The sequence below is a fragment of the Eumetopias jubatus genome, unplaced genomic scaffold (genome assembly GCF_037043125.1).
Source record: "Eumetopias jubatus isolate StellerSeaLion01/CBP00866 unplaced genomic scaffold, mEumJub1_p1.0 scaffold_12, whole genome shotgun sequence".
Classification (NCBI taxonomy): Eukaryota; Metazoa; Chordata; class Mammalia; order Carnivora; family Otariidae; genus Eumetopias; species Eumetopias jubatus.
Window position 1 is genome coordinate 52,086,818 of NW_028274818.1, and position 25,813 is coordinate 52,112,630.

Here is a 25,813-nt window from a genome sequence, read left to right on the forward strand (position 1 = left end):
CCTGGCACAGTCAGGTCCAGGCCCTGAAACCAGAAGCCAGCCGAGTTCTGTGGGTTTGGTCTAAACAGGTCACAGGTGGTGAAATGTCTCAGTATGAATTCATAATGATTTTACATAATGTTCAAATATGTTCAATATACAAACAGCTGCTAAGTATATAGGTTAAAAGATTGAGTAGGCTGATGGCTTCATTTCATCTGGGATGGAATTAGTACTTCTGTTTCACAGCATTTTTACTTCTGTTGCTCCCTTAATGATTATTTAAGGGAGGAAACAAGTAGCTCTTTATTGTGGAATACTAGTATCACTTCAAATTTATTTTTACAACCTTTAAGTATTTTCAATACTTTTTTCTCAAATCTACTGAGGTTACACAGAATAGCTTCTATTATTTCCAATTCACAGAAAGAACTTTCATTCAATTACTCCATTTACATATTGAACCCATTTTGGTAGAATATCTACCATGTTTTGACCTCAGAAGGGTTGAGAAAAAGCCCTCATCTCTTGACTAGTGTCTGTTCACAAATGACCTCTTTTCTCCCCTGGGGCCAGTCTCAACACCCTCTCACCCCAAATGCGGTGCACTGAGCTCCACTTCCATCAACGATTATAAAGAGTGCTCACTTCCTGACGTAATAGGTCAAAGTCCTTCTTAGGAGAAAAATGAACTTGTGAGTCCAGCCAGCTCACTCGTAGCCCTCTTAGTTACATGAAATACACTCCCATCTATTCTAGCCGTCTTATCTTCCTCTCCGTGTCCTTCCATCATTGGGAAGGCTGGTCACTGAAAACATCTAATTCTGGTGTGACAATCTTGAGTGCTAAGTTACACCTTGTTTTTCAAATCTTCCTCAAAGAGTTCAAGTCAATGAGAAATTAGACTACACATTTACAGATGACATTAATACTTTAAATGGAAGATATATTTCCTGTCTTATTAAAAAGAAGAAAGCTGAGCAGCCTACACCCAAGAGGGAAAGCAATTTGTACCTTTCAGGCAGGAGCAATAAAAATGATCGTTTTACATGAAGGAATCGAATTAATGTAAGTGTGATTGTTAGGTTGGAGGGTACTGCAGAGCTTTTGGGCTTCTAAACAAGAATCAGATTTTAATTATTAAGGGAAATTATGCTGATTCTAGAATTAAATACTGTATGGTTTTAACACTACCTTGGATATACTGAATCCCAAATCATCAAAGTTGTTACAATCTATCAGCTTGGACTACTCTGATGGATAAATCAGTAAATACATCTGGGACCTTCCTCCCCTCCCCCTTAAAACTCTTAGGATGTAATTAGAGAAGGAAAAAATTAATTTCAAGATACCTCAATGCCATTGTGAAGCAGGAGGATGAATGTGGTCAAGCACAGCATTAGTGACCTGGAGATTATTTTTCAAATCCTACACCCAAAGAAGAACAGCCTGAAAAGGATCTGCCACAGACTATTCCAACAGGCCCTATAAAGGGAACGCTGGGCGATTAGGATTATTCCACAAAAAGACTTCTGAGGATGCACAGTGGAGCCTAGCTTTCTGAAATGTACCATCCTTCTACACATTTCGTGTGGCCAATAATTGAGATACTGATTAGACAGGTACCTGCCAGTGAAATGTCACAAGGAGGAAAAGCAGCACATGTAATGGATATCTATCCAAAAAGGCTTGTAGTAAGGTCCTTAAAGAAAATAAATAAATAAATAAAATGGTTATGTCTCTAAAAGATCCCCATATGTTTAAGAGGAGGCCGCATTGTATAAGCCTACATTGACAATTATGCTGTGATTTATGCAGGAATATATAGCTGTTTTTATTTTCTTTCTTCCTGTAAGAAATTACAAGAATCTTTTAACAAGTGGCTGTCTTTGAAAACCACTTTGTCTGTATTTTCTAACCTAATACATATATTGATTTTCTTTGATTGTTTTAAGAACAGCAGGAGTTATTTGGACAGAGAAAATCTCAGAGTGGTAAAATATGAGTAATTATTGTTTTAGATTTTATTTATATGCATTTTCCATATTTTGTATATAAACATACTATTTTAGTCATTAATGAGGAAAAAAACCTTTAAGTTGCAAAAAGATCTTTAGGGAATAGACCTATTTGGCAACCTTCACTTTATTTTTAAAAATTTTTTTATTATGTTTATTCACTTTTTTTCTAGATTGACTCATATTATAGATTTTTGGACGTAAATATAATTATTAACATGTAAGGATATATTACCTGGGCAACCTTCACTTTAAATAAATAATATAAACATCTATTCTTTCTGTAACATGTATTAATCAACTTCATTATACCACATCCCTACTCAAAACCTTCATCTATAGAATTAAAAATATCAGTTCCTTAGCATTGCACTCAAAACCATTCATGACCAACTCCCACTATCTTACCACCTTCTGGCCTTGCTCCCATATTCCAGCCAGATGAAACAAGCTGAAATTCCCAGACATGCTACCTCTCTCACTCCTGTGTGCTCTGAAAATACTATTCCTTCTATATAGAACATCTTTTCCTTCCCTCTGACCACCTAAAAAATTCCTATTTTTTTCCTTTAGAATTCTACCCCAAAGTTTCCACTTTTGAATGGCACAGTTTTATACACTGTTGGTGGAGAAAATGATGTATCTCTAAAGAGAACAATTTGGCTCTATCAAAATTATAAATGCACTTACCCTTCAACCCAGCAATTTCACTCCTAGGAATTTAACCTACAGTTATCCTCACACATTTGTGAAATGATGATATACAAGATTATTCACTGCAACATGGCTGGTAGCAGCAAAATATTGGAAACAACCTTATATATATGCATATACTAGGAGTTGGCTAAACACATGGAAATCCATATAGTAAAACTATCTATGCAGCTGTCAAATGAACGAGGAGTCCTTGATGTACTGACAAAAAAAAAATCTCCAACACATACTGTTAAATGAGAAAAGCACAGAATGGGACACCTTCTGTAAAAAGAGAAGGGAAGAATACATACAAATTTGCTTGTATTTGCATAAAATATTTCTGGAAGAATATCGCTAGAAAACATCACAGGACACCAGGAATGTGTAGGAAACTTCGTTAAATGCCATTTTATAGTTGTTGAAATTTTGAAACCATGTGAATGTACTACTTACTTAAAGGTAAAATTGTAAAAGCTTAAAAACCAAAATGCTAAAAAAAAAAAAAAGTGTCCACATGTTTATGAAAGTATCTCTATTTCCCACACTCTCCCGATCATTCTTTCATTCTCTCATTAAAACCTTTACTGACAACAGATACTATGTGCCAGGTGTGGTAGGTAGAGATGGAAAATAAAAACAACCTGCAAGGAAAATGCCTCAATGCACAACTCAAAAAGCAGACAGAATATCTCATTTCAGTGAGTGCCCAGGGTACAGGGTGTGACAGATACATAAAGAAGAGGCAGGCATCGCATACATCGTAATAGCACTCTTACTCCTGATTCATAGTAACTGTTTACATGGTTGTCTCCTAAGCTAGATTGCCATCTCTTTGAAGCTATCTCAGAGGTTAACACAGTGCTATGCACACAGGAGATATGCATGTTAAATGAGTCACTGAAAAAGATATAACAGAAATAAGCACTGCACTTTTTAACAATTAGGAACTAATATTTAAGTACTTAGACTCTAACCTGATTCCACAATCAATTTTATAATAATTTAGTATAAAGGTCTAAGGATTAAAAAAAAAATTAGCAGGGAGGGGCAGAGGGAGGAGGGAGGGAAAGAATCTCAAGCAGGCTCCACACCCAGCGTGGAGCCCCACACTCAGAACCCTGAGATCATGACATGGGTTGAAATCAAGAGTTGGATGCTTAGCCCACTGAGCCACCCAGGTGCCCCAGGATAAAAAAAATTTAAATAACTATCCCTATCTTATGTGTACAGATATTTATGAATATATTCAACTGTCACAAACATCATCTACTATAGACCAATGATTATATGTATGTGGTGCTTCATTTTCTCCCAATACCATCACTTAAATATACACAGAGAGAACAATGCACCAGACACAATGCTGGGCTGGTGATACAGTGGTAAACAGAAACAGATACAGCCCTGCTCTCACAGATGTTATGAGTTAGTGAGAGATTAATCAAATAATCACACAAGTTTCGCAAGTATTTTTCTGTATATTTAAGAAGGGAAAGAGAAAGAATACAAGGGATGGCCAAGATTTCTCCTAGCCAGCCATAAGGAAAGGAACATTACCTAAAACCTTTGTGTCTCAGATAATATAAGTTAAATGTTATGTTATGGATTGTGAAGAGAATTCAGTGTCCTTGAGCGCTGATGGAGAAAATACCTTTATTTTCCTGAACCTCTGAAATTATCAGCTATAGATATTACAGATATTTTCATTCACATTACAGGTATTGCATATCTCAAAATATTATTTATATTTATCACTATTTCATAGGAACTATGGTAGTTATTCTACTTGCTGCCATATCTTGTTATTTAATGTATTAATAAAGAAGCATATAGTACTCTATCATAAATCTGATTTTGGGGAGTTGGGGGTGGGAAAAATGGGTGAAGGTGGTCAAAAGGTACAAATGTCCAGCTATAAAGTTAAGTCCAGGGGATGAAATGTATGGTATTGTGACTATAATTAATAATACTCCATTGCAGTGGGGGGGGGGTGGGCGAAATATGCAAAGGGGACGAAAAGATACAAACTTCTAATAGATAGGACACAGGGATGCAATCTACAGCAGAGGGAATATAGTTAATAATATTGTAACAACTTTGTATGATGACAGATGGTAGCTAGATTTATTGTGGTAATCACTTTGTAATGTATATGTTAAATCACTGTTGTACACCTGAAATTAATAGAATATTGTACATCAAGTCAACTACATGCCAATATAAAATAATACTCTATTGTATATTTGAAAGTTGCTGAGAGTAGATCTTAAATGTCTCATCACAGGACCAGGAATGCCTGAAGCACTGTAGGGGAGACGAAGCTGGAGGTGGACAAGATACTTCCCAAGGGCATCGGGCCCTACATGGACCTGGACGAGACAGAAGGCAGCACCAGGCTCCTGATGAACTTGCCAGTCAATGAAAAGGCAGTCCATGCAGACTTTTTAAAGGATTTTGTAGATCTCTTTGATAATGATGATATCCAGTGAGGTACAGCAGTGCGTGTGGGCAAGGCTTTGTTATGTAGTGGTCTGGTGGATCTCCTCAAAGGACAATTTCAAATGGATCTAAGGAACTTGTGGACATTACTTGAAATTAGGAGATGGCTAACCAAGAAAGAGAAGGATGGTTTTAACCATCTGTATGAGGCTTGTTAATCTCTGAATGTGACCAACTTTCATCCTTCAATTTAAAAAAAAGCGATGCCATCAAAAAAAAAAATTCTTATCACAAGGGAAAAAATTGTATAGGTGTGGTGCTGAATGTTAACTAGACTTATTGTGATCATTTTGCAATATATATATATACATGTCAAATCATGTTGTACATCTGAAGTAATGTTTATGTCAATTATACCTCAAATTTTAAATGTGACTTTTCTCTATTTTGATGACTATATTTCAACATAATTGGTTTCCTATATAATTTTATTTATTTTATTTTATGCATTTAAAAATAATTTTCTGATAAGGGGCCCATGGACTTAATCAGATGGCCAAGAGTTCATAACCCCAAAATTGTCAAAAATCTCTGGGCTAACAGATGGTTCAGGCTGGAATAACAAAGTTGGCATACCATAGCGTGTCATTGGAGAAGAGAGTTTTCTTTCTTTTTTATTATTATTATTTTTAAAGATTTTATTTATTTGAGCGAGAAAGAGAGAGAACACAAGTGGGGTGAGGGGCAGAGGAAGAAGCAGACTCTCCGACAAGCAGGGAGCCCAACTCAGAGCTTGATCCTGGAACTCCAGGATCACAACCTGAGCTAGAGGCACACGCCCAACCAACTCAGCCACCCAGGCGCATCTGGAGAAGAGAGTTTTCTGTTTTTAATTACCTTTCGGAGAGATGGGAAAGAAGAGTGCCAATTCACTTCAAAGTTCCAAGTAAAATGAAAAAGAATAATAGAATGGTAAGTTTGAATTTATAGTCAGGTTTTATTGTATTTTTGAGTATATGTCATTTTCTGATGACAAATCTATGGATATACAGTTTGTATGACTACAAACAAAGTATGCTACTGAGAAACACAGTATTTACATATTGTAGATAGCTACCTAACTATGATGGCCACATGAAAGGTCAATTATTACATATGTGGTAGATGGTTGCTCAGCAAATAGCCACCTCCCCTCCTCCAACCTCCATGGTGGTGTATCCTTTCCTGTCCCACCATGTTGGAAATGATACTCTGATTTGCTTTGGCCAATGGAACGTGGACAGAAATCAAACTGCTAGCTCTGAGACCAGGTCTTTAAGAGGCATCTAATGTTTCCACTGACCCTTCTGGGAATTTTTTTTTTTTTTTTAACATTTCATTTATTTGATAGAGAGAGAGAGAGAGAGAGAGAGAGAGAGCGCACAAGCAGGGGGAGCTGCAGGCAGAGGGAGAGGGAGAAGCAGGGAGCTTGAGGTGGGGCTCGATCCCAGGACCCGAGGATCATGACCTGAGCCGAAGGCAGATGCTTAACTGACTGAGCCACCCAGGCACCCCCCCTTCTGGGAATTTCTAAACACTTGTCATGAGAAGGACGCATTCCAGATAGCCTATTGATTACAAAAGAATGGGCAGTGTGGAATAGATCTAACCAAATCTGGGTCCTGAAGCTAAGTAAGCTCAGCTATATCCAGCTGTGCCAGCCAAGATCAGCCAAACCCTAGCCATCCAAAGACTCATAAGACAAAGATAAATGCTGACTGTTACATACCACAAGATTTATGGTTGTTTCCTGTGCAGCAATATCCGACTAACAAAATACCCTAAGAGTGCTCTTTAAAAACTTTTATTAACTAACTAATGCCATTCTCTAGTCCCTCCATAAAGAAATCAGATACCCTGGGCATGCTTAACTCTTGTGGTGACTAGGCCACAAGTGAGTTTATGCTTAAAAAAGTTAATTGCATTTGTTCCCAAACATGTTTATATTCATAATAAGATGAATGTGAAAAAAAACTGAATTGCTATTTCGATAAAAACTAATTTGAACAATCTGGAAAAACTTTCCAAAAGTCAAATGGTGAAACAGAAAAGTCACTATCACATTAAATGATTGCAATGCTACTATCAAAGATGTAAAAAGTTGCTAAAAAAAAAAAAACTCTACAAAGTTTAGATATAAAGATTGCTTTGTAAGTTTAATTTGTTGCCCTCTTAAGGAAACAAACTAGAATTATGTACTTCAGAATTCCTATTCTAAGGGCATAAAGGTTCCTAACAAAATTGATAATGAATATATACTGATGTTTTAAGTTAAAATAAATGTTTAGGTTAATATGTACTTTTTTTTTTGTAATGCTTCATCCCCTGAGCCAACTTTCTCTATTAAGCAACTTCAGTCCTGACTGTGTCAGGTAAGTGAGCTTCTTCAATATTTCAGCCTGCCAGAAATCCTATTGCAGGCATTACAATGATCAGGGCTTCAGCATTATTTTTGCTTTGTTTTGTTGCAAATCCTATTTATAAGTCTGCTTGTAGTCCTGGCATTGAGTCTGAATGTTACAATTTCATTTCATATTGAGTTTCAGCACTGTGGTGAGTTTTTGATATAATATTGGCTTCTCCAATAATTTAATCATCAGTTTAAATTTCTGTTAACCAAGGCTACAATCTGATCCATTAGATTTTTAAAGCACAAGAACATCAAATCAGGAATAAAACCTGAACTCCTTCTGACTTAAAAAGCCCTCCATCATAACCTGGTTCCCAAATTCTTCCCCGACCACGTTTCTTACCACTGTCTGCCCCTGGTGCTCACTCCACATTGTGATCCCACGCTGACCTTCCTGTTTTGCTAATATATCAAACTCATTACCACTTTGGGGCCTTTCCCTCAGAGCTTTTCTCTGCCTGAGCCACTCTTTTTCCTGATGTTCCCATAGATGTCTTTCAGATCTCAAATGACACCACTGAGGCCCCCGGTGACTATCCAAAATAAAGCCTCCAATTAATCCCTTTTGATGATATCACTCCATTTTAATTCTCTGTATAGTACTTCTCACTAGGTGATAAGTAATATCATTAGCTAATATTTCTGTCTGACTTCTCCCCAAAATAGTACAAGCTTCACAACTGATATGTCTTTCATGTTCACATCTCGCTCCCAGGGCCTAAAAATATAGCATAGCACATAGTAGCCAGATCAATGAATATTTTTGATTATTAAATTGAATACAATCATGGATGCTAAAACAAACAAAAAACCTAGAATAAGATATTTTTCAACCACCGTGATAAATTAGGATTTAAAAACAGAAATAAAAAATTTAGTGTGTTATATGTTTTATGTCAACTGTTTCTACATCTCCCTCCCCAAATATTTTGAATTGACTTACAAATAAACACCACCCCCCAGTATCAAGCATAGAAAGATTAGTTCTCAAATCTCAAACAGGATTAAATGCAGAAAAGTTCTAATTATTGTTATAGAAGCTGGTTCAATGATTTCATATTTATTAGCAAAACCACCTAAATAATTTTTGGACAATGAATTTCTTTATAAAGTCTGCTAAAAGTTCATCTTTTATTTCAAGATTTTTATAAAGAGAAATCACTTTAGAATCATACCAACTAATGTACACATGCTTCTTTCTGTGTGCAAGGTTAAGCTCAAGTACTGTACTTGCATTAACTGATTTAATTCTCACAAAATCCTCTAAGGTGCTTCTAATATGGTTCCAATTTTACAGATGAGAAAAATGAAGCTCAGAGAGGTCAAGGAATCTGCCAAAAGCCGGCAAGCTTGTTGGAGGTGAGGTCGGATCTGACCTAGACAGTTTGGCTCCTGAGCCTGTGCCCATAGGCTCTACTCTATGCTATGTTACCTCACCTGACACGACTCAGCCAGGTTCTCCCTGAGGATTCTGGAGTTGTGACTTAGGGGTAGCAGCTTAACTCTCTGCATATGACAGAACTGTAAATCTGGATGCCTATATGGCAGCCATATTCCTTGGGAATGAAGAAGCAGAAAACTTGGGTAAAGAGAGAAATAAAGGAGAGGCCAAGAGAGAAGTTAATGAGATGGCAAGAGACAGGGAGGACGCTTGCCAGCATCAGTCCGGTACCAGCCCTGCTGCCCGGCTGAACTTCTGCCCTTGTATTTAAAGGGACACACCCTGGTGTCTGTATGGTAAGTGCCCTTTCTTGTTTAAGACAGCTCAAGATTTTATTACTTGCAACTCTAAGAACCTTAACTCATTATCAGAACTGATCAACCAAATGAGGGAAGATTTGGCTCCTGACACTAAACTGAAATTGAAGGAATATAGCCAGAATGTGTACATAATAAAGAACAATAAAAAATGTTCAGCTAATAACATTTTTAAAAAATATGGACGAATCAATTGGTCTTATGTTTTATTTGAATCAATATTTGAAATGTATATCCAGTAAAGATTCAGAAATAACTATTGATTTCATTGTTTTACCCATACCTGGCACATGGAATTGCTCTGAATTTTTTTTTCTTCCTAATTTGGCATGCTGGATTACCTCAGTGTGCCAACCCAATAAGGAGGCAGTAATTTCAGAATGCTTACCCTCATCTCCCATTGATAGAACAGATAAAGTGTAGCTCCCTGAAAGACCTCCCTCCCTTTGCCGGCACAGTGCTGCTATTTTGGTATCTGTCAGTGAAGAACAAATATCTAGTGGCAATAGAGGCTAGACGTGTGTTAGTCTGGGTAAACAGCTTTGGTTAACGGACAGTGTTCTAGCCACCGAACACCAAGTCCCTTATAGTGATAGGTGACCCAGAATTTCTAGATGTGGAAACTAGTAAAGCCAGGCCATCTTTTCTCTAACACACTTTTTTTTAAAGATGTATTTATTTTAATTTTGAGAGAGAGAGCAGGGAGGAGGGGCAGAGGGAGAGAATCTCATGCAGACTTCCTGCTGAGCGCAGAGCCCAACGCAGGGCTTGATCCCAGGACCCTGAGATCACTATCTGAGCTGAAACGAGAGTCCAATGCCCAGCTGACTGAGCCACCCAGGCGCCCCTCCATTACATTCTTGATATCCAACTTTCCCATTCAAGTTGGCACAACATTCCAATTATATAAAGTAGGAAGTTTATAGTAATTTTCAACTTACCTCAATAATTTACTCTTCTCATGTAAATCAGCTGCTTCTTCCTAAGTAGTATTATTGTATATATACATTGCAAGAAGTAACCAACATGTGCGGACTAATTTATCACACTGCCATTGTCAAGTATCTAAGACCAGACACTTGTCAACTTTTCACCTGCATTGTTGTAATGCCCTTTAAAAATTTTCCCAAAGGCAATGTGGCCCCTGTCAGTCCGTTATTGCAGATTATTGCTGCAGTAATCAGTACATCTACTCAGCAGATGGTTTGGCCCATATAAATCCCTCCTCTTGATTCTATATTACCTTCCCACCTTCCTGAGGCTCAAACCTAAGACCCTCTGTACCATCTTCAGGGCAGAAGGCTTCAAGTTTCCCATAGGACTAATATCCTGATGGTGATTCCCTAATCAAACAAAGTAATTCACCAGGGTAACCCAGTGAGCCCATGTTCTCCTTTTGTCCATCCCCCTCCTTCTTCCACATCACTATGGTGCCTTATCTACTCAATCCACTCCTTCCTTTAAGCCTTCTCCAGTTTGAACAGCCCTTTCCTTGTTAGAAGGGAGACAAATAGTAAGGGCATTCACTGTACTAAATACTGTACAAATGCTCTCATTTAATCTGTACAGAAATCCAACGAGACAGTACTACTATGTTCTTCATTTCTGAGATGAGGAAACTGAAATGTAGAGAATTTAGGTAATTTATGAATAAGTAGCAGATCTAAAACTTGAACTGGACACCGTAACTTAAAAAGCCCCCAAAGCAGTTAACCTCTTGGCCTTTGCACAAGCTGTTCCCCTGCTCAGAAAGGTCCTACCCTCTTCCACTAGTTGGCAAGCACCTGGTCAACCTTCAAAGTCTGACTTAAGTGCCCCCACCCCCTTTTGAAGGCTTCTTCCACACTGCTCAATCAGTGGTAATTATTCTTCACTTTGTTCTACCCTATCATAGCCAAGTATCACTGCCATAAACATTTTGCTTCTTTTACTTGTTTGTGAGGTCTTTGGAGGAAGGGATATTCTATTTATACCAGCACATTGCAGTAACCCAAAAATGTCTGTACCGTTATGTACTGCCCTATCAGACATCAGAATGCAAAGTTCCCTCCGTAACCACTCTACAGATTAAAAAACTGAAATAATTCAGAATATAAATTAACATTTAACCTGAAATATTCAAGCTTGACAGTAAGTATGCATTGGTTATTAGGCTTGTTAGCTGCTTAAATCATACATTTTGAATTTAAATACATATTCAAAGCTTCCCTTGGAATGCATAATAAATGTAACAGGTGTGATCTTTTCCAAGTATTTACACTAGTCAGCTACAGAAATAACTGGAAATGGTGGAGAAGGCAGAGAGGAATGCTGGTCATTCCCCTCTGCCACAGAAGGCAGTGACTGAGGACAACTTCGGAGACTGCCTCTCTCTATTGTTTACCACTCCTTGTGTGAGCACCTCAGGTCAGATTTAAAGGTACTTGTTTTGGAGGGAGAGTGGGGGGAGGGTACAACTTTGTCTCAAAATGCAATTCAGTTAATTTCAGCCAGTGAACAACCAAAGAAAAAGTAATCTGTTAAAGGAAAGCTGGAGTACTGTGTTCATATGAGGCACCTTTCTAAATGTTTCTCGAGTCATGGTGACTATACTGGATTTTCACCTTACACACCAACTTACTTATGCTGTAATTAAAAAGTTCTTAAGTTCTGCAAGTGGTGCCTCTCATCTTTTGTTTAGTTTATCTTAGTAAATACAATACTGGCCTAGGCAATTTCTTTTTTTTTTTTTAAGTAATCTCTACACCCAACATGGGACTCGAACTCACGACCCCGAGATCAAAAGTCAAATGCTCTACTGCTCTACCGAATGAGCCAGCCAGGAGCCCAGGTAATTTCTTGGGTTGGGGGCAGGGAGAAAAGGGGAGAGGGAGAGGGAGGGGGGGGCTTGGCTTCCTTATTCTTTTTTTCTTGCCATGATTGTCTAAAGGGACCTGTATAAAGGGATTTGTGATTTTCTTGCATTATTATTCAAAGGATCAATAGGATATAGCCATATTTTTTAAAGTGTAGCTTGAGACATTTCTGAAATCAATTCAGTGGAACATAACTAGCCTGTAAACAAAACAAAAAATCTGACTACATCACAAGTAGTAACAAAAGTATTGTTTAGTTAAATTTTCTTTTAGTCTTGTGTGTATAATGGCTCGTATTTTTGTACCATAAGTCTCCACCAAAAATGTCAGAAAGCCACAGGGCTACTTATAAACAAGAAAAGATTCAGTGTCCACATCAAAACCACTGTTCTTAATGGGCTTTTTACCATTTGAGGAATCAAGATACCTTCCATTATGAAACAAAATCCAATTACAGAAAGATATTTAATTAATCCTGTACTAAGAAACCTTCTAAATACCCTTTGTAATAATCGACCTAAACCCAAAGGATTTTGTATGTTAGCAAGAATGTAATTTGTTTCACAGTGCAGTAATAAATCAGATTGAGAAGTAATTTATTTCATACTGTAGAAAATCTGAGTATTTATCTCTTTCATACAAAGGGTTCATCTCAAAGCAAAAAATCTAATATGGAATAAAAAGTAAATGATAATATTTCATGTTAGCACAATTTTAGTTTAACTTTTCCACATGAACCAAAACCAAATTATCACCTTCAAAAGACTGTACCAGTCAATTCTTTAAAAATCTCACATCTGAAAAAGAAAACCATGTATCTCCAGAAAGTTGTATAATCAAATTCAACACCCCAACATCTATATTATTTAAATGTTTATTATACAGACTAATATTTTGTGCCTTTATCATACCTCTGAGACTTTCCATATTAGTGACCAAGTTTCATAGCAAACATGCTCCAGGGTTAGGAGCAGAAGTGTGCTTTGGGGGAGGTGAAGTTGTATCAAGGCACAACATACATCAACATATTGAATATTCATATAATCTACAAACGGAAGTGTTTCCTGATAAGCACATTAATATTAATTCGTTGATTCATTTCCTCTGTCTCCTGTAAATGTGCATGTGACCACACACGCACACCACACAATGTCCTACACTTGCTGAGCGTGAGATGCTCCCTAGGACCTGGTCAGGTCACCGCCTACCTCCTCAGTTCCCCCTGTCCTCTTTATTTTGCCACTTTATATTTGTTTTTGTTTCTTCTCTCCTTTGGCATGGAAAATTCCTACAAGTGTTTGAAGACTCAGCTCAGATCCCTTAAGAGGATCTTTACAGGACCACCAAAAAGAAAAGAAATAAAGTTCTAAATTTTTTGGATAAGTTTTCATGGCGGAATATTGTGAAACTAATGGCTAAAATGAAGTTTAAAAGATTATCCACAACTACTGATGGACTATCTCTCCTGACTTGGTAAAATATTGTGGTTTACTAAGGATTGGCAATAATATCCACATAATATATATAATTATAAAAATAGAAAAAAATGTAGGTTATATATATTAAATAGGACAAGAATGCAAAAGTTTAGATGTTTCTGTATTAATGAACACTTATAGAAGTATATTATGTTGTATTTACTTGGCTTTTGCTATTTTTTTGGTCCAGCTGACTCTTTTTAACTATATCTATAAAACATCTACAGGGGCCCCGACTGGCTCAGTCAGTGGAGCATTCAACTCTTGATCTCATGAGTCTGTGGAGTATAATGTGGAGTATAATGAATCCCTATATATTCATCTCCCAGTTTCAACAATTACCAACACAGTCATCTAACTTCATCCACATCACAAATCCCTCTACTGAATCGTAAATGTTTTTGAATCTTTGCAGACATTTCATCCATAATTATCTTAATATGTATCTTTGAATCATTTTAAACATAATTATAATATTGCAAAAAAATGAATAATCTTAGTATCATTAAATATCTAATTAGTGGTCAATTATTGATTTTTTTATAGTTTGTTCAAATCAGCATCTAAACAATGGCAACAGACTGCATCTACTTAATATAACCCATAAGTCTTTTTAAAATCAATTTAAGAGATTCCCCTTTATAATTATTCATAACAATATATTGTTTGAAGAAATTGCCATAGTATGTTTTTAGGGTTCCTATGCCTTAAAATAGAGACTCAGGGTTTCATATTAGCAAGATAACTGTTACAATATAGTCTTTCATTCTATGGGGACCTGGGTGGCTCAGTCGTTAAGCGTCTGCCTTCGGCTCAGGTCATGGTCCCAGGGTCCTGGGATCGAGCCCCGCATCAGGCTCCCTGCTTAGCGGGAAGCCTGCTTCTCCCTCTCCCACTCCCCCTGCTTGTGTTCCCTCTCTTGCTGTGTCTCTCTCTGTCAAATAAATAAATAAAATCTTAAAAAAACAAAAAACAAAAAAGTATGGCTCACTGCTATCTTAAACTAGACAGCCATTATAAGGATGATATTTACAGAGAATAAACAAACATTTGCAAGAACTTCATTTTTCTATTATGTGAGGACATGCACACCAAGACCCTTGGAGAATGGTTAAAAAAAATTACAAGTATTAAATCCAAATGATAATTGTACTAGAAGTTAATTTCATAATAGTTTTTAGTAATAACGTAAACATTCTGAAAGTTATCTGACTTTTAGATAGTTTGGTTCTCCATGTTGATGTTGTAGCCCACTGGTAAAAATGTTACACTTCAAAAGACTGAATCATATGTGTTTAAATACAGGTAACCTTCACCTCATAATCATATACATACATACAAGGCAAACACATGGGACAAAGTGCTATTTGCCACTTTAAAACTCCTCTGACCCTCACTACATATGAAAGTATTAACCTAAGTTTTACTCCTAAGGCACTTTAAAATGCACTACTAAACATGTAATAGTGTTTAGTGATGTAAATAAATCATTAAAAACCTGTAGACCTTTTTGTAGTCTGAACACACAGCCAAAAGCAATACTTCTATTTTAATTCCCAGGAAGTTTTTCTCAGTTGCTATACGAATACAGCTATCATATTAGAAAGGAAAAAAACAGCCCCAGAGTAATGTGCGAGGCACCACCTACCAGAGACCTGGGCTTGCTGATGGCCACCAGACTAGTGAGGAAGTCTTCATCATGCTGCTGGCTGAAAACATGGGCGTCATAGGCCACCATAATGGAGATTTCTTCCATCATCTTGCCAGCTGGCCCTTCCACAGCACCAGCTGCTACCCAGGCTCCAGACCAGACTATCCAAGGAAAACTCCTACTGCAGCTCAGTGCCAATGCCCACACCCACCTGAGTTCCAGGGGGCGGAGTATCAAAAATCCAGAAGGAAAAAAAGAAAAGGAAAAAAAAGAAAAGCAGCTGCTATCCCAGGCTTGCCTGGCAATTCACCCCCAGTAGAAAACCAAGGGAGGTCTCTTATCTGTGGAGGAAGTATACACTATAAACACCTTCTGCATTCTTAACACAGCAGCTGGAAAGTTCGGTTTTGGGAAATCTTCTTTCAGCTTCAAAAAGAGAAATAAAGAAAAGTTTTCTAACTGGAAATATCCTATAGCAAAATCAAACAAAAGACCCCCCAAAACTGATTTATGTTATGTTCTTGGTAATTAGAAACTTTCAAAGTTTATCTTCTTACTTCAGTATTACTTATATCAAGATTCTTCTTGGAGAAGTGGATTTTCTTACGGCTTATTTTTCCACATTCATAGAAAATAAATAGATGGCAACCTTTGGTTTTTCAGAATTTCTAGAATTCTTGGTGCGGTTAAAAATTATCTCCTGAAGTATGAAAAAAAGAGATTCTTTTTCACCTCTGATTATTTCTGTTAAAAAAAAGTACCAAAATATAAAAATGAAACAGGGACTGCAATATCAATTAATTATCATTTCCCCTTCTCCCACTAAAAAAACACACAAGTATTTTAAATAAAATTCTTGCTTTGGGGAACTTTGTTTTCTGTTGGTATTCAGAAAGCAACGCAAAGGTCCCGTTTCTAAACTTACAGTTTTTCTCCCATAGATAAAAGTTCTTCTCTCTCTCTCTTTTTTTTTTTAAGTTTAGAGGTTTCTTTTAATTACCCATATTAGAAGATAGTCATGAACTGGTGATGTCTTAGCCACCAGACGTGTTTTACAGTTGGAGACCGTAAATGAATCTCAGTATACTCTAATGAAAAATTTGAAAGCTGCCCATAATTATCATTACAAAGTTGCCTAAATTACCAGGAAATATAATGTATGCTAATTCCATGGAAAAAGTATTAAGCAAATAAAAAGGGGAGAACAAATGAAGCTCCTCCAAAAGTTGTTTTTCCAAAATTTCTAATTAAGCTATTATCATCTCTGCTTTTTACAGATTATGACATTGCAGTACCATGAGAAATATCATTTGTTAGAATTAGAAATCAATTTGGCAATGTTTGTCTATAATCAAATGCAGATACTGGTTGGACTTTTTAGCCCTAATTACCAATAGCATTGTTATGTTGTTTGTTTGCTTTTCAAAGGACAAAACTTAAAATGAGGTTCATGGTGTCTGTTTTCCTGAAGTACCTTCACCTAGATTAACATGATTACTTAAATAGCACCTTGTTCCATTTAAATATGATTAGGAGAGTCTTGCAATTGCTGTAGCATTCTAGATTAAACATACACACACACACGGAAGGAGAAAAACACCTTATTGCTAGGAAACAGAAGCAAGTCTAATAGGCTTATTTTAACAGAAAATACAATACTTTCAATAAATCTTCAAGATTAAAACAGCTTCAAACTGTGCTTGACCCTCGTTGGAGCCAGTAAAGCATTTTTACTTCATTTTTTGCTACAATGCAGCTTTGTCTCTTACGCTTTATTTTTGTCAAAAAGTTTCCCAGCATATTTATCTTAAGGCTGACAAACCAGGTAAAAATTAAACGGTAATCAAGAGACGAGGTTTCATAAAGCGTCCAGGCAGTTCATACCTTTTAAATTCCTTTTTATCTTTTCAGAAGTACTGTAAAAGATACTGTGAACCTCTTCATGCATTCACTAGCACCAGAAGGTTTCAGGTTTATCTTGCAGCACCATTTTCTAGATGGGAAAGCAATTCCTCTTGCTTTCATGTTTTTCTTTGCTGCAGTGACTCAGTGCTTCTACCCTGATACCTGAATAAGGTACACTGACAAAGACACCTGTTGTGGAAGGTAAAGAAACCACTTCCCATAATGCCTTACTCCCTGCTGGCAACCGCCCAGGGGCAAACAAGAATTATAAACCACATTCAAGCAGTTGCCTATGCACCCCGGGAGAGCAATTCAGTTTAACAATGGGTAATCTTCTTGGTTAGGAAGAACACTCATAACCCAAGGGGGAAAAAAGGACCAGAAAAACAATATCAAATAGTTCAGGTGCTGTGTATTAAACTCATAAAACATTTAGGGATCAGGTGTAAGAGTACAAAACAATTTTAGGAACATAATCAAAGGCTGTAAAGATACTTTTAAAACTACATAAACAGAAGCTAATGACTTTAAATAATGCAGTCCTTTTAGAATTCCACACAGGTTCTCAGGTAAACAATCAGGTATTTTTTAAAGCTTCTGATTACCTACAAAAGATTGTTCTAATTAGCCACAGCCACTGGAATTAGTAATAATTTTTCATTTCTAAATCTAAGAGGTCCTCTATCAAAGCCTGAATGCATGCATTTTCTAGAGCAAGAGTTCCCTAAGTTAGACTTGCACCCTTCATTTTTGTCACCCTTACAATGGTCCTCCATACTTGACTTTCAGAGTCTGGGCAGGAAAAATTCCAATGTTTCTTTTCTCTTACAATTAAATGTATACTTGTGGTCCCAACAAAATGAATACTTTTTGAAAACCGATGATCTATTTAAAAACCTGTCTTTGAACTGGTCTTTTCTCCAGTCTCAGAAATACCCTCCCCAAAGTTCAGGAGCCCTGTTACAGTCATGTTTACAAACAGTTCTCTACTCCCTTGCAAGACATCTTTCTTACTCTGTTGCCTGTTCCCCTGTGAACTGATCCCACGGATCTCCCAGGATTGTTTCCACTTAAGTTTCTGCAGTCCTCTACTTCGCACCGCGCAGCAACACTGAAAAAGGCCGTGGGGGTGGGGAATTACCTGAGATCAAGGAGTGTAGCAGCATTTGCTGATAAATTTACCAGGCAAGGACTGTATATCCTACCGGCAGCAGAAAACAAGGCGTCAGTGGTAACCAATAGAGGGTCGCCAGTTCAAGCAGGAACTAGCTAGCACTCTGTCCCAGGGCAAGACATTCAACCTCCCTAGGTTTCAATTTCCTCATGGTCATGTAAATTGAGAGGGATGGACTAGATCTGAGGTTTTTACCTGCGCTCAGAAACTGTCCAAAGCTAAGTATCCAATTTCCCTCCACTGAACAGGCTTACTGGGAGATTTGGAGGTGGAAATAACTTTTTAATCTCTATCAGAATAAAAAACAAAGGGTAACATTAATCCCAGAAGTTAAGAAAGTCAGGGTTGCTATAATGTGTCCCAAAAAGGCAGTCGATTTTGTACCCTACTTTGGATTTTCTAATGTCAACTCTTTTGCCTATGAAGAGAATTCAGTGACAGTGGGGATACTTTTTGTTAGTTATTCTTTGCAGTCTTTTCAGTTTAGAGGCCAACCTGGCTACAAAATAATTTGTAAAAGCCTCTCCAGATCGCATTAAAATTAAGAAAATTTTAGTGAATAAAATATCTTTAATGATTTGTAAGTGCCGTTTTAACATTTTACGTAGGAAGGTTTTACTCTGGTAGCTGATTTTGTTCCAACAATCATTCTTCAAGGATTATTACTTTTTAACAACATACCTGGGTCATACTGAGTGAGTATGAGTCTAATCAACCATTCCTGGCCTTCAGAGAACACCTGTTCTCACGTGTCAAATGTAGGTACGGCCAAAACAAAAAAATCAAGGAAAACATGAATAAGATGTGAACATTTTTTAAATTTCTGTGTTCTCCCCAAATGCAGCAAAGCAGCAAAGTAACTTTATGATGGGAGTGGTATTCAAACCAAAGGAGCAAATATGTGAAAAACAGCACGTCTTTAAAAAGAGCCACAAGACGGGGAGCCTGGGTGGCTCAGTCGTTAAGCGTCTGCCTTCAGCTCAGGTCATGATCCCAGAGTCCTGGGATCGAGCCCTGCATCAGGCTCCCTGCTTGGCGGGAAGCCTGCTTCTCCCTCACCCACTCCCCCTGCTTGTGTTCCCTCTCTCGCTGTGTCTCTCTCTGTCAAATATACAAAAAATAAAATAAAAAATAGAAAGAGCCACACGAGTGGCTGCAAAGACCTTTTCCCCATGCCTCAGGTTCTGCTTGTTGTACTTCACACAGCAGCCATAAAGTTGGGGCAAGATGGAAAGGAGGAGAAAAGCACCAGGGCAGAAATGTGGTCTCAAGGGCAGAGGGTCTTCTGAGCCCTCCACATGCACAGGTGGAGCGCTCTAGACACTCTCCTTCCCTCCCTGGTGGTTCTCGTCTATTTATTCCTAAATCAGTCAACATAAACATTCACGAAGTGTATGTGACTCAGTTTTAAGAGATCTTCACAAAATATTCATGTATTGACATAAACAACCGTAAGAAAGACAAAATTCTACAAGTACTTTCTTAATCACAGAAAACCAATATTCCAAGTAGGTTTTACACTTGGGAGTGAACATTATAAAACCCAAGTGCTCTAAGTGGGGGAACAAAATATAAAAGGAGAATGAGAAGTCACAGAAGTATCAAGAGCAGAAAGCTTTTCAGAGTATCTTGGATTTCAGAGTAGTCCAGTGACACATACTGAGTTTTTACAAAGGTAAAAGATAAAGAAGCAAAATCTTAGTTTTCTTTAAAAAAATCATGCAAAGGTAAATACAGAAAACCTTTATTCTTGTGTTGAATTCCAGCCATTCAGCTCATTTTCTTTCCTATCTTTCCTAGCAATTGCTAGGCAAATTCAAAACCCCAGAAAGCATAGATTCTTAAGGGAAAAAAAAAAAATCCCCAGAGTTAAAGAAAAGAAAAACCAGTGGGGCCTAAAATACTTGCCTAACAGCTATACTGGGTATCTTACTTCCTCATTCGTATCTCACTACAAAGAATGTGGGTGAGGGACAGTCCAGACTATGAGTCTGCAACTCTCTAACAATCAGCTTTTTACCTCATTTGTAACTCTAAAATACACAGCCAACTGGTAAACACAAAACAACAGGCCCAAAATGGAGTCACTTTTGTGAAGCCCCACGTTACCAGAGACTTCATTACAGTTTTGGCTCTCCCAGAAATGGAATCTTAAACCAGTCACTCAGAAATCGCCTGATCAGCACTAGTTGGGTAATCTGCCTGACAGACCCCTTTGAAATAATCAAACTGCTTTTTTGCCTACTGTAACTTCTTTGTTCCTGCTCCGTTTTGCTTACGAAAGTCTTTTCTTTGGTACAGCTCCTCAGAGCTCCTCCTTATCTGCTAGATTGGATGCTGCTCAAGTCATAAATCACTGGATAAAGCCAATAAGATCTTTAAAATTTACTCAGTCGAATTTTGTTTTTTAACACAACACATTCACTTAAACTTTACCTAACCAAAAATAAGTGTTTCCACTGTTGTAAGTATTCACTGATATTTGCCAAAGATGGTTTTGGACACATCTAAAAATATGAGCAATGCTTCATCTTGTCTCACTTTTGAGCAGAATACACAACAAACTTGTAATTACAAATAACTTTACCTTAATTTTTAAAGCATTCAAAATATTTTTTAAATTAAAAAAAATTTTTAAATTTTAAAAAAGTTTTACTAACAACCAAATCAAACCACTCCACAAGGATGTTTTTTTTTAAGATTTTATTTATTTATTTGAGAGAGAGAGAATGAGAGATAGAAAGCACGAGAGGGAAAAGGGTCAGAGGGAGAAGCAGACTCCCCGCTGAGCTGGGAGCCCGATGTGGGACTCGATGCCAGGACTCCAGGATCATGACCTGAGCAGAAGGCAGTTGCTCAACCAACTGAGCCACCCAGGCGCCCAAGGATAATGTTTTAGATTCTTTTTTTTTTTTTAAACCAAGATCAGAAGGTAGTTTTAGTTTTAGGGAACAGCAAAAAAGTGTAAACTAGTTTTATTTACATGTTCATTTGTTTCAAGTTCTTCCTGCAGGGCTGGTGACTCCAGCCTGGATAAGTCCCTTTCCAATGGGCCCTCAGGTCGCTGCAGCAGTGGTGGGCTTGATGATTACCAGGGGGAGGTGGGTGGGGGCGGTGTGTTGAATAGGTGATGGGGATTAAGGAGGCACTTCTTGTGATGAGCACCAGGTGATGGATGGAAGTGTTGAATCACTATATTATACACCTGAAACTAATATTACACTGTTAACAAGAATTTAAAAACTAAAAACAACAACAAACCAACTTGATGAATTTAATGCTACGTGAATTATATCTCAATTTAAAAAACCCAACAGTATTTGCTAAATGCTTGTAATGTGCATGGGAGTGGGGGGGGGGGCGCTTACAAATTTTTAATATAGTAACATAATCTAGTTATAATGATGACTAATAGGGGCGCCTGGGTGGCTCAGTCGATTAAGCATCTGACTCGATCTCGTTTCAGGTCTTAATCTCAGGGTCATGAATTCAAGCCCCACGTTGGGCTCCACACTGAGTGTGAAGCCTACTTAAAACACACACACACAAATAATAACTAATGTATTCTTAAAAAGTCTTTTATAATAATAATAGGAACTAGTAGGTAGTAAGCATTCACTATGTCCTAGACATGGAATCCCATTTAATCTTCACAGTAAGTCTGTGAACTAGGACCTATAATTATCTCTTCTTCTCCACTAAAGTAGGGAGAAGTTTGGTGATTTGGCTCAATTATCACAATTAGAAATGGAGCCGATAAGATTCAAAAACCAGTGTGTCTGGCTCCAAAGTGCATGCCCTTGACAATAAGGGAAGTAAGCAGACATAAACTGAGAACTGGCCATGTGCCAGACACCCCTGCTTTTCAAACACCGATATCTCCTTCCCCTGCCCAGCCCCCAGAACGCAATACACTATGTTTGCCAAGTAATGCCATCATAAGTGACTTTAGGACTGTAAGAGTATGAAGTCTCTCTGCATACAGGAAAGCCTATATGGAAAAGATGGATTGGATTTGGATAGGCAAAGTGAAATCATTTTTTACAGGGAAAATAAGCCTGGTCTCAGTGCTGATATTGGTGGGGTACAGTAGGAGATAAGGTTTCAAAGGCAGGTTTGAATTGGCCTATGGTGGGTTCCAAATATCAGGTCAATAACTTCGGAAAATGTGGAGTATAGGCCAAGGGCAGCCACTGAAGACTACGAAGTTTTTGCTTTCCTGGCCTCCATTTCTGTCACTAGAGGAAGGACCTACATTATAAGGGTTAACACATGGGCTTCAGAGTTCAGAATAACCTGGGGTAACATCTGACTCTGCCACATACTAGCTCTGTGACCATAAACAAATTATATAAGCTGTCTTACCCTTGGTTTTGGCATCCATGCAATAAGAAAATAATAACAATGTTGTTACTATGAGGGATAATAAGATAATGCACATAAAATCCCTTAGTAAGCTGCCTGGCTCTAGAAAGCATTTGGTTAATGATGCTGTTATTTGCTGTTATTATCAATATTAATAAAAATGATGTCTGCAGGGACAAGATCATTTCTTAATACCAAAGAGAAAATGGAATTGTAACTTTCAGAACTTAGGGCCGGGGCGGGGGGGGGGGGGGGCGCGATGGTAGTCTCAGTATCCGAGAACACAATGTCTCCACTTTCTATTTCCTTATCCAATTAATAAAAATCCAGGAGAAAGAAATAGATGATGTCACACAACTCCAACCTCCCACCAGTTTTCCCTAAGCAAATAAATGTTTTTAGATGTTGCTTTATTTGGGAGCAATTTGGTTAATTTACACGCGTCCTTCTGTCAGAAATCACTGAGACAGGTTAGAGGACATGAAAGGTTGATAATGTGTGTGTGTGGAGTCTCCTGTACTTTCGCAGCCCTCTCCAGTTTCCTGATGACAATGCTGACAGAGTTTAATCAATTACCTCTTATTAAATTAAGCAATTGTGACAAGAACAGGGAACAAAGACAGCATTTGTTGTATACTGATATTCATCTGTTGTAACCTGATCAACAAAACACTGTTACTATGGGCTAACATGTGGAAATACATAATCCTTCTTTATAATTGTATTATAACAAGATTTTCCATTGTTCGTTGGTACCTTAGAATTAAGAAGTATCCTATACAATGGTTTAGAGTAACAGCTTATCTGGAAGCTTAGACCTGACCGATAAAATTTTAATCCATTTCATTTCAAAGAGATCAACTGAGTTTGAGGAGGAGTGTAGGAGGAGGGAAGAGAGAAGTAGCACATTATTTAACATCTACTGTGCTGGGATGGAGCTTTAACTACACTCTCCTAATTTTTACAACAATACTATGACGCTGATTTTATTATCCCCATTTTACAGAAGAGTAAACCACTGCCCTATGGGTTTAAGTAATTTAAGGTCACACTGATAGTAAATGAAAGCCATTATTAAAACTGAAATATGTGATTACAAAGGCTGTGTGTCCAACAGGTTTATCATAAAATGAATTCGAGAAAGAAGTAAACTCAACTTGGAGATCCTGAAATAGAAGCTTCACAATTTCCAAAGCTGCACTTTGTATCTCTCTTCTCTTAGTATTTTGCTTTTAAATTTTTTATAAGCACATTCTACGCCCAACATGAGGCTTGAGCTCAGGACCCCAAGATCAAGGGTCATATGTTCCACCGACTGAGGCAGCCAGGCGTCCCCCTCTTAGTATTTTCCTTTATTATTTTATCATTGTATATTCAAACTATGAACTAAAAACTCATTTTGCATCTAACAGTATTATTTATAAGGCATTTGCAAATAGAAAGAAAACTGAGGCCAACTACTGACAAGTGTAATGCACATATTAACAGTCTGCCACAATAGAAAATATTGTGTGGATTGAAGCAGCATTCCTTCAATGACCTGTCAACAGCAGCTTCTCTGTTGTTTAAAATTGGCCTTTTGTTTGCTTTAAGAACAAGAGTAAATTCCTTAATGGGTTAATAGAAAAATAATAAAAAGACCTTAATATTTTTTAACAGTGGTCTTAGTAGGAGTGGTAGCAATTTCATTCACTTCAACAAGAATGTTTATTTTTATTTTTTTAAAACATTTTATTTTTAAGTAATCTCTACACCCAATGTGGGGCTTGAATTTACAATCCTGAGATCAAGAGTCATATGCTCTACCTACCAAGCTAGCCAGGCAACTCAAGAATTTATTTTTATGTTCAATCTAAAATATTTTCCCAGGGGCACCTGGGTGGCTCACTTGGTTAAGTGTCTGCCTTCAGCTCAGGTCATGATTCCAGGGTCCTGGGATTGAGTCCCACATCGGGCTCCCTGCTCAACGGGGAGCCTGCTTCTCCCTCTGACCCTGTCCCCTCTCTTTCTTTAAAAAGAAAATCTTTTTGGGCGCCTGGGTGGCTCAGTTGGTTAAGCAACTGCCTTCGGCTCAGGTCATGATCCTGGAGTCCTGGGATCGAGCCCCACATTGGGCTCCCTGCTCAGTAAGGGAGCCTGCTTCTCCCTCTGACCCTCCCCCCTCTCATGTACTCTCTCTCTCTCATTCTCTCTCTCTCAAATAAATAAATCTTAAAAAAAAATAAAATAAAATCTTTTTAAAAAAATTAATTAAATAAAATATTTTCCCAAAAATGGTTATTTCAGGTTTAAGAACTGTCATAAAGTATCATCATAACGTATATTGCTCCAATATCATGATTTTTATTTTTTACCTAAAAATAGCTAACATTCTTATGTATTACTCATAAAAGACAGCAGGAAGTTAAGAGAGAATATTAGTGTCTACGTAGCTGCCCAAGGGTTTACTTTCAGTTATGAATTCTAATGCATTATGATGCATCCTTATTTAAAAGTGTCCCTTTGGCTCAGTTGGTTGAACACCCCACTTTTAGTTTCTGCTCAGGTCATGATCTCAGGGTCATGAGACTCAGTCTCCCGTCAGGCTCCATGCTCAGTGTGGAGTCTGCTGGAGATTCTCTCCTTCTCCCTCCCCCTCTGCTCCTCCCTGCAACACTGGATTGCCTGTGCACTCGTGCACACTCTCTTTCTGTCAAATAAATAAATGAATGAATGAATGAATGGATGAATAAATAAATAATCTTTAAAAAGAGAAAATCCCTTTGAGGGGCACCTGGCTGGCTCAGTCAGTGGAGTGTGTGACTCTTGATATTGGGGTTGTGACTTCCAGCCCCCACTGGGTGTCAAGGGTACTTGAAAATAAAATCTTTAAAAAATAAAAAAAAAATTAAAATGTCCATTTGGGACAACTTAGCATGCATTTGTGGAGAATTTTAAGTATGTAACATGAGATTACAATTTATAATACTAAATGACCAAGCTGAGACTAGAGCAATGTATATATGCTGGCAAATCTGTATAAATGATCAAATTGTAAAACTGAATA

At 37.6% G+C, this 25,813-nt stretch overlaps 1 protein-coding gene across 6 annotated transcripts in view; it reads right to left on the bottom strand.

Moving 5' to 3' along the window:
* The window catches only part of RABGAP1L (RAB GTPase activating protein 1 like), a 754,336-nt gene that overhangs the window by 82,845 nt on the left and 645,678 nt on the right, over positions 1–25,813 (bottom strand). The window contains exons 1-2 of one of the 6 annotated variants that reach the window (XM_028122989.2): positions 18,370–18,495; positions 15,321–15,749 (exon numbers count right to left, since the gene is read on the bottom strand). The exons of 4 other annotated variants lie outside the window; for them this stretch is intronic. In XM_028122989.2, the coding sequence (XP_027978790.1) occupies positions 15,321–15,431 (111 nt within the window). In that variant the 5' untranslated portion in view covers positions 15,432–15,749; positions 18,370–18,495. Of the gene's footprint in view, positions 1–15,320; positions 16,068–18,369; positions 18,496–25,813 lie in introns of those variants that run through there. One more of the 6 variants, XM_028122987.2, reaches the window with a different exon arrangement.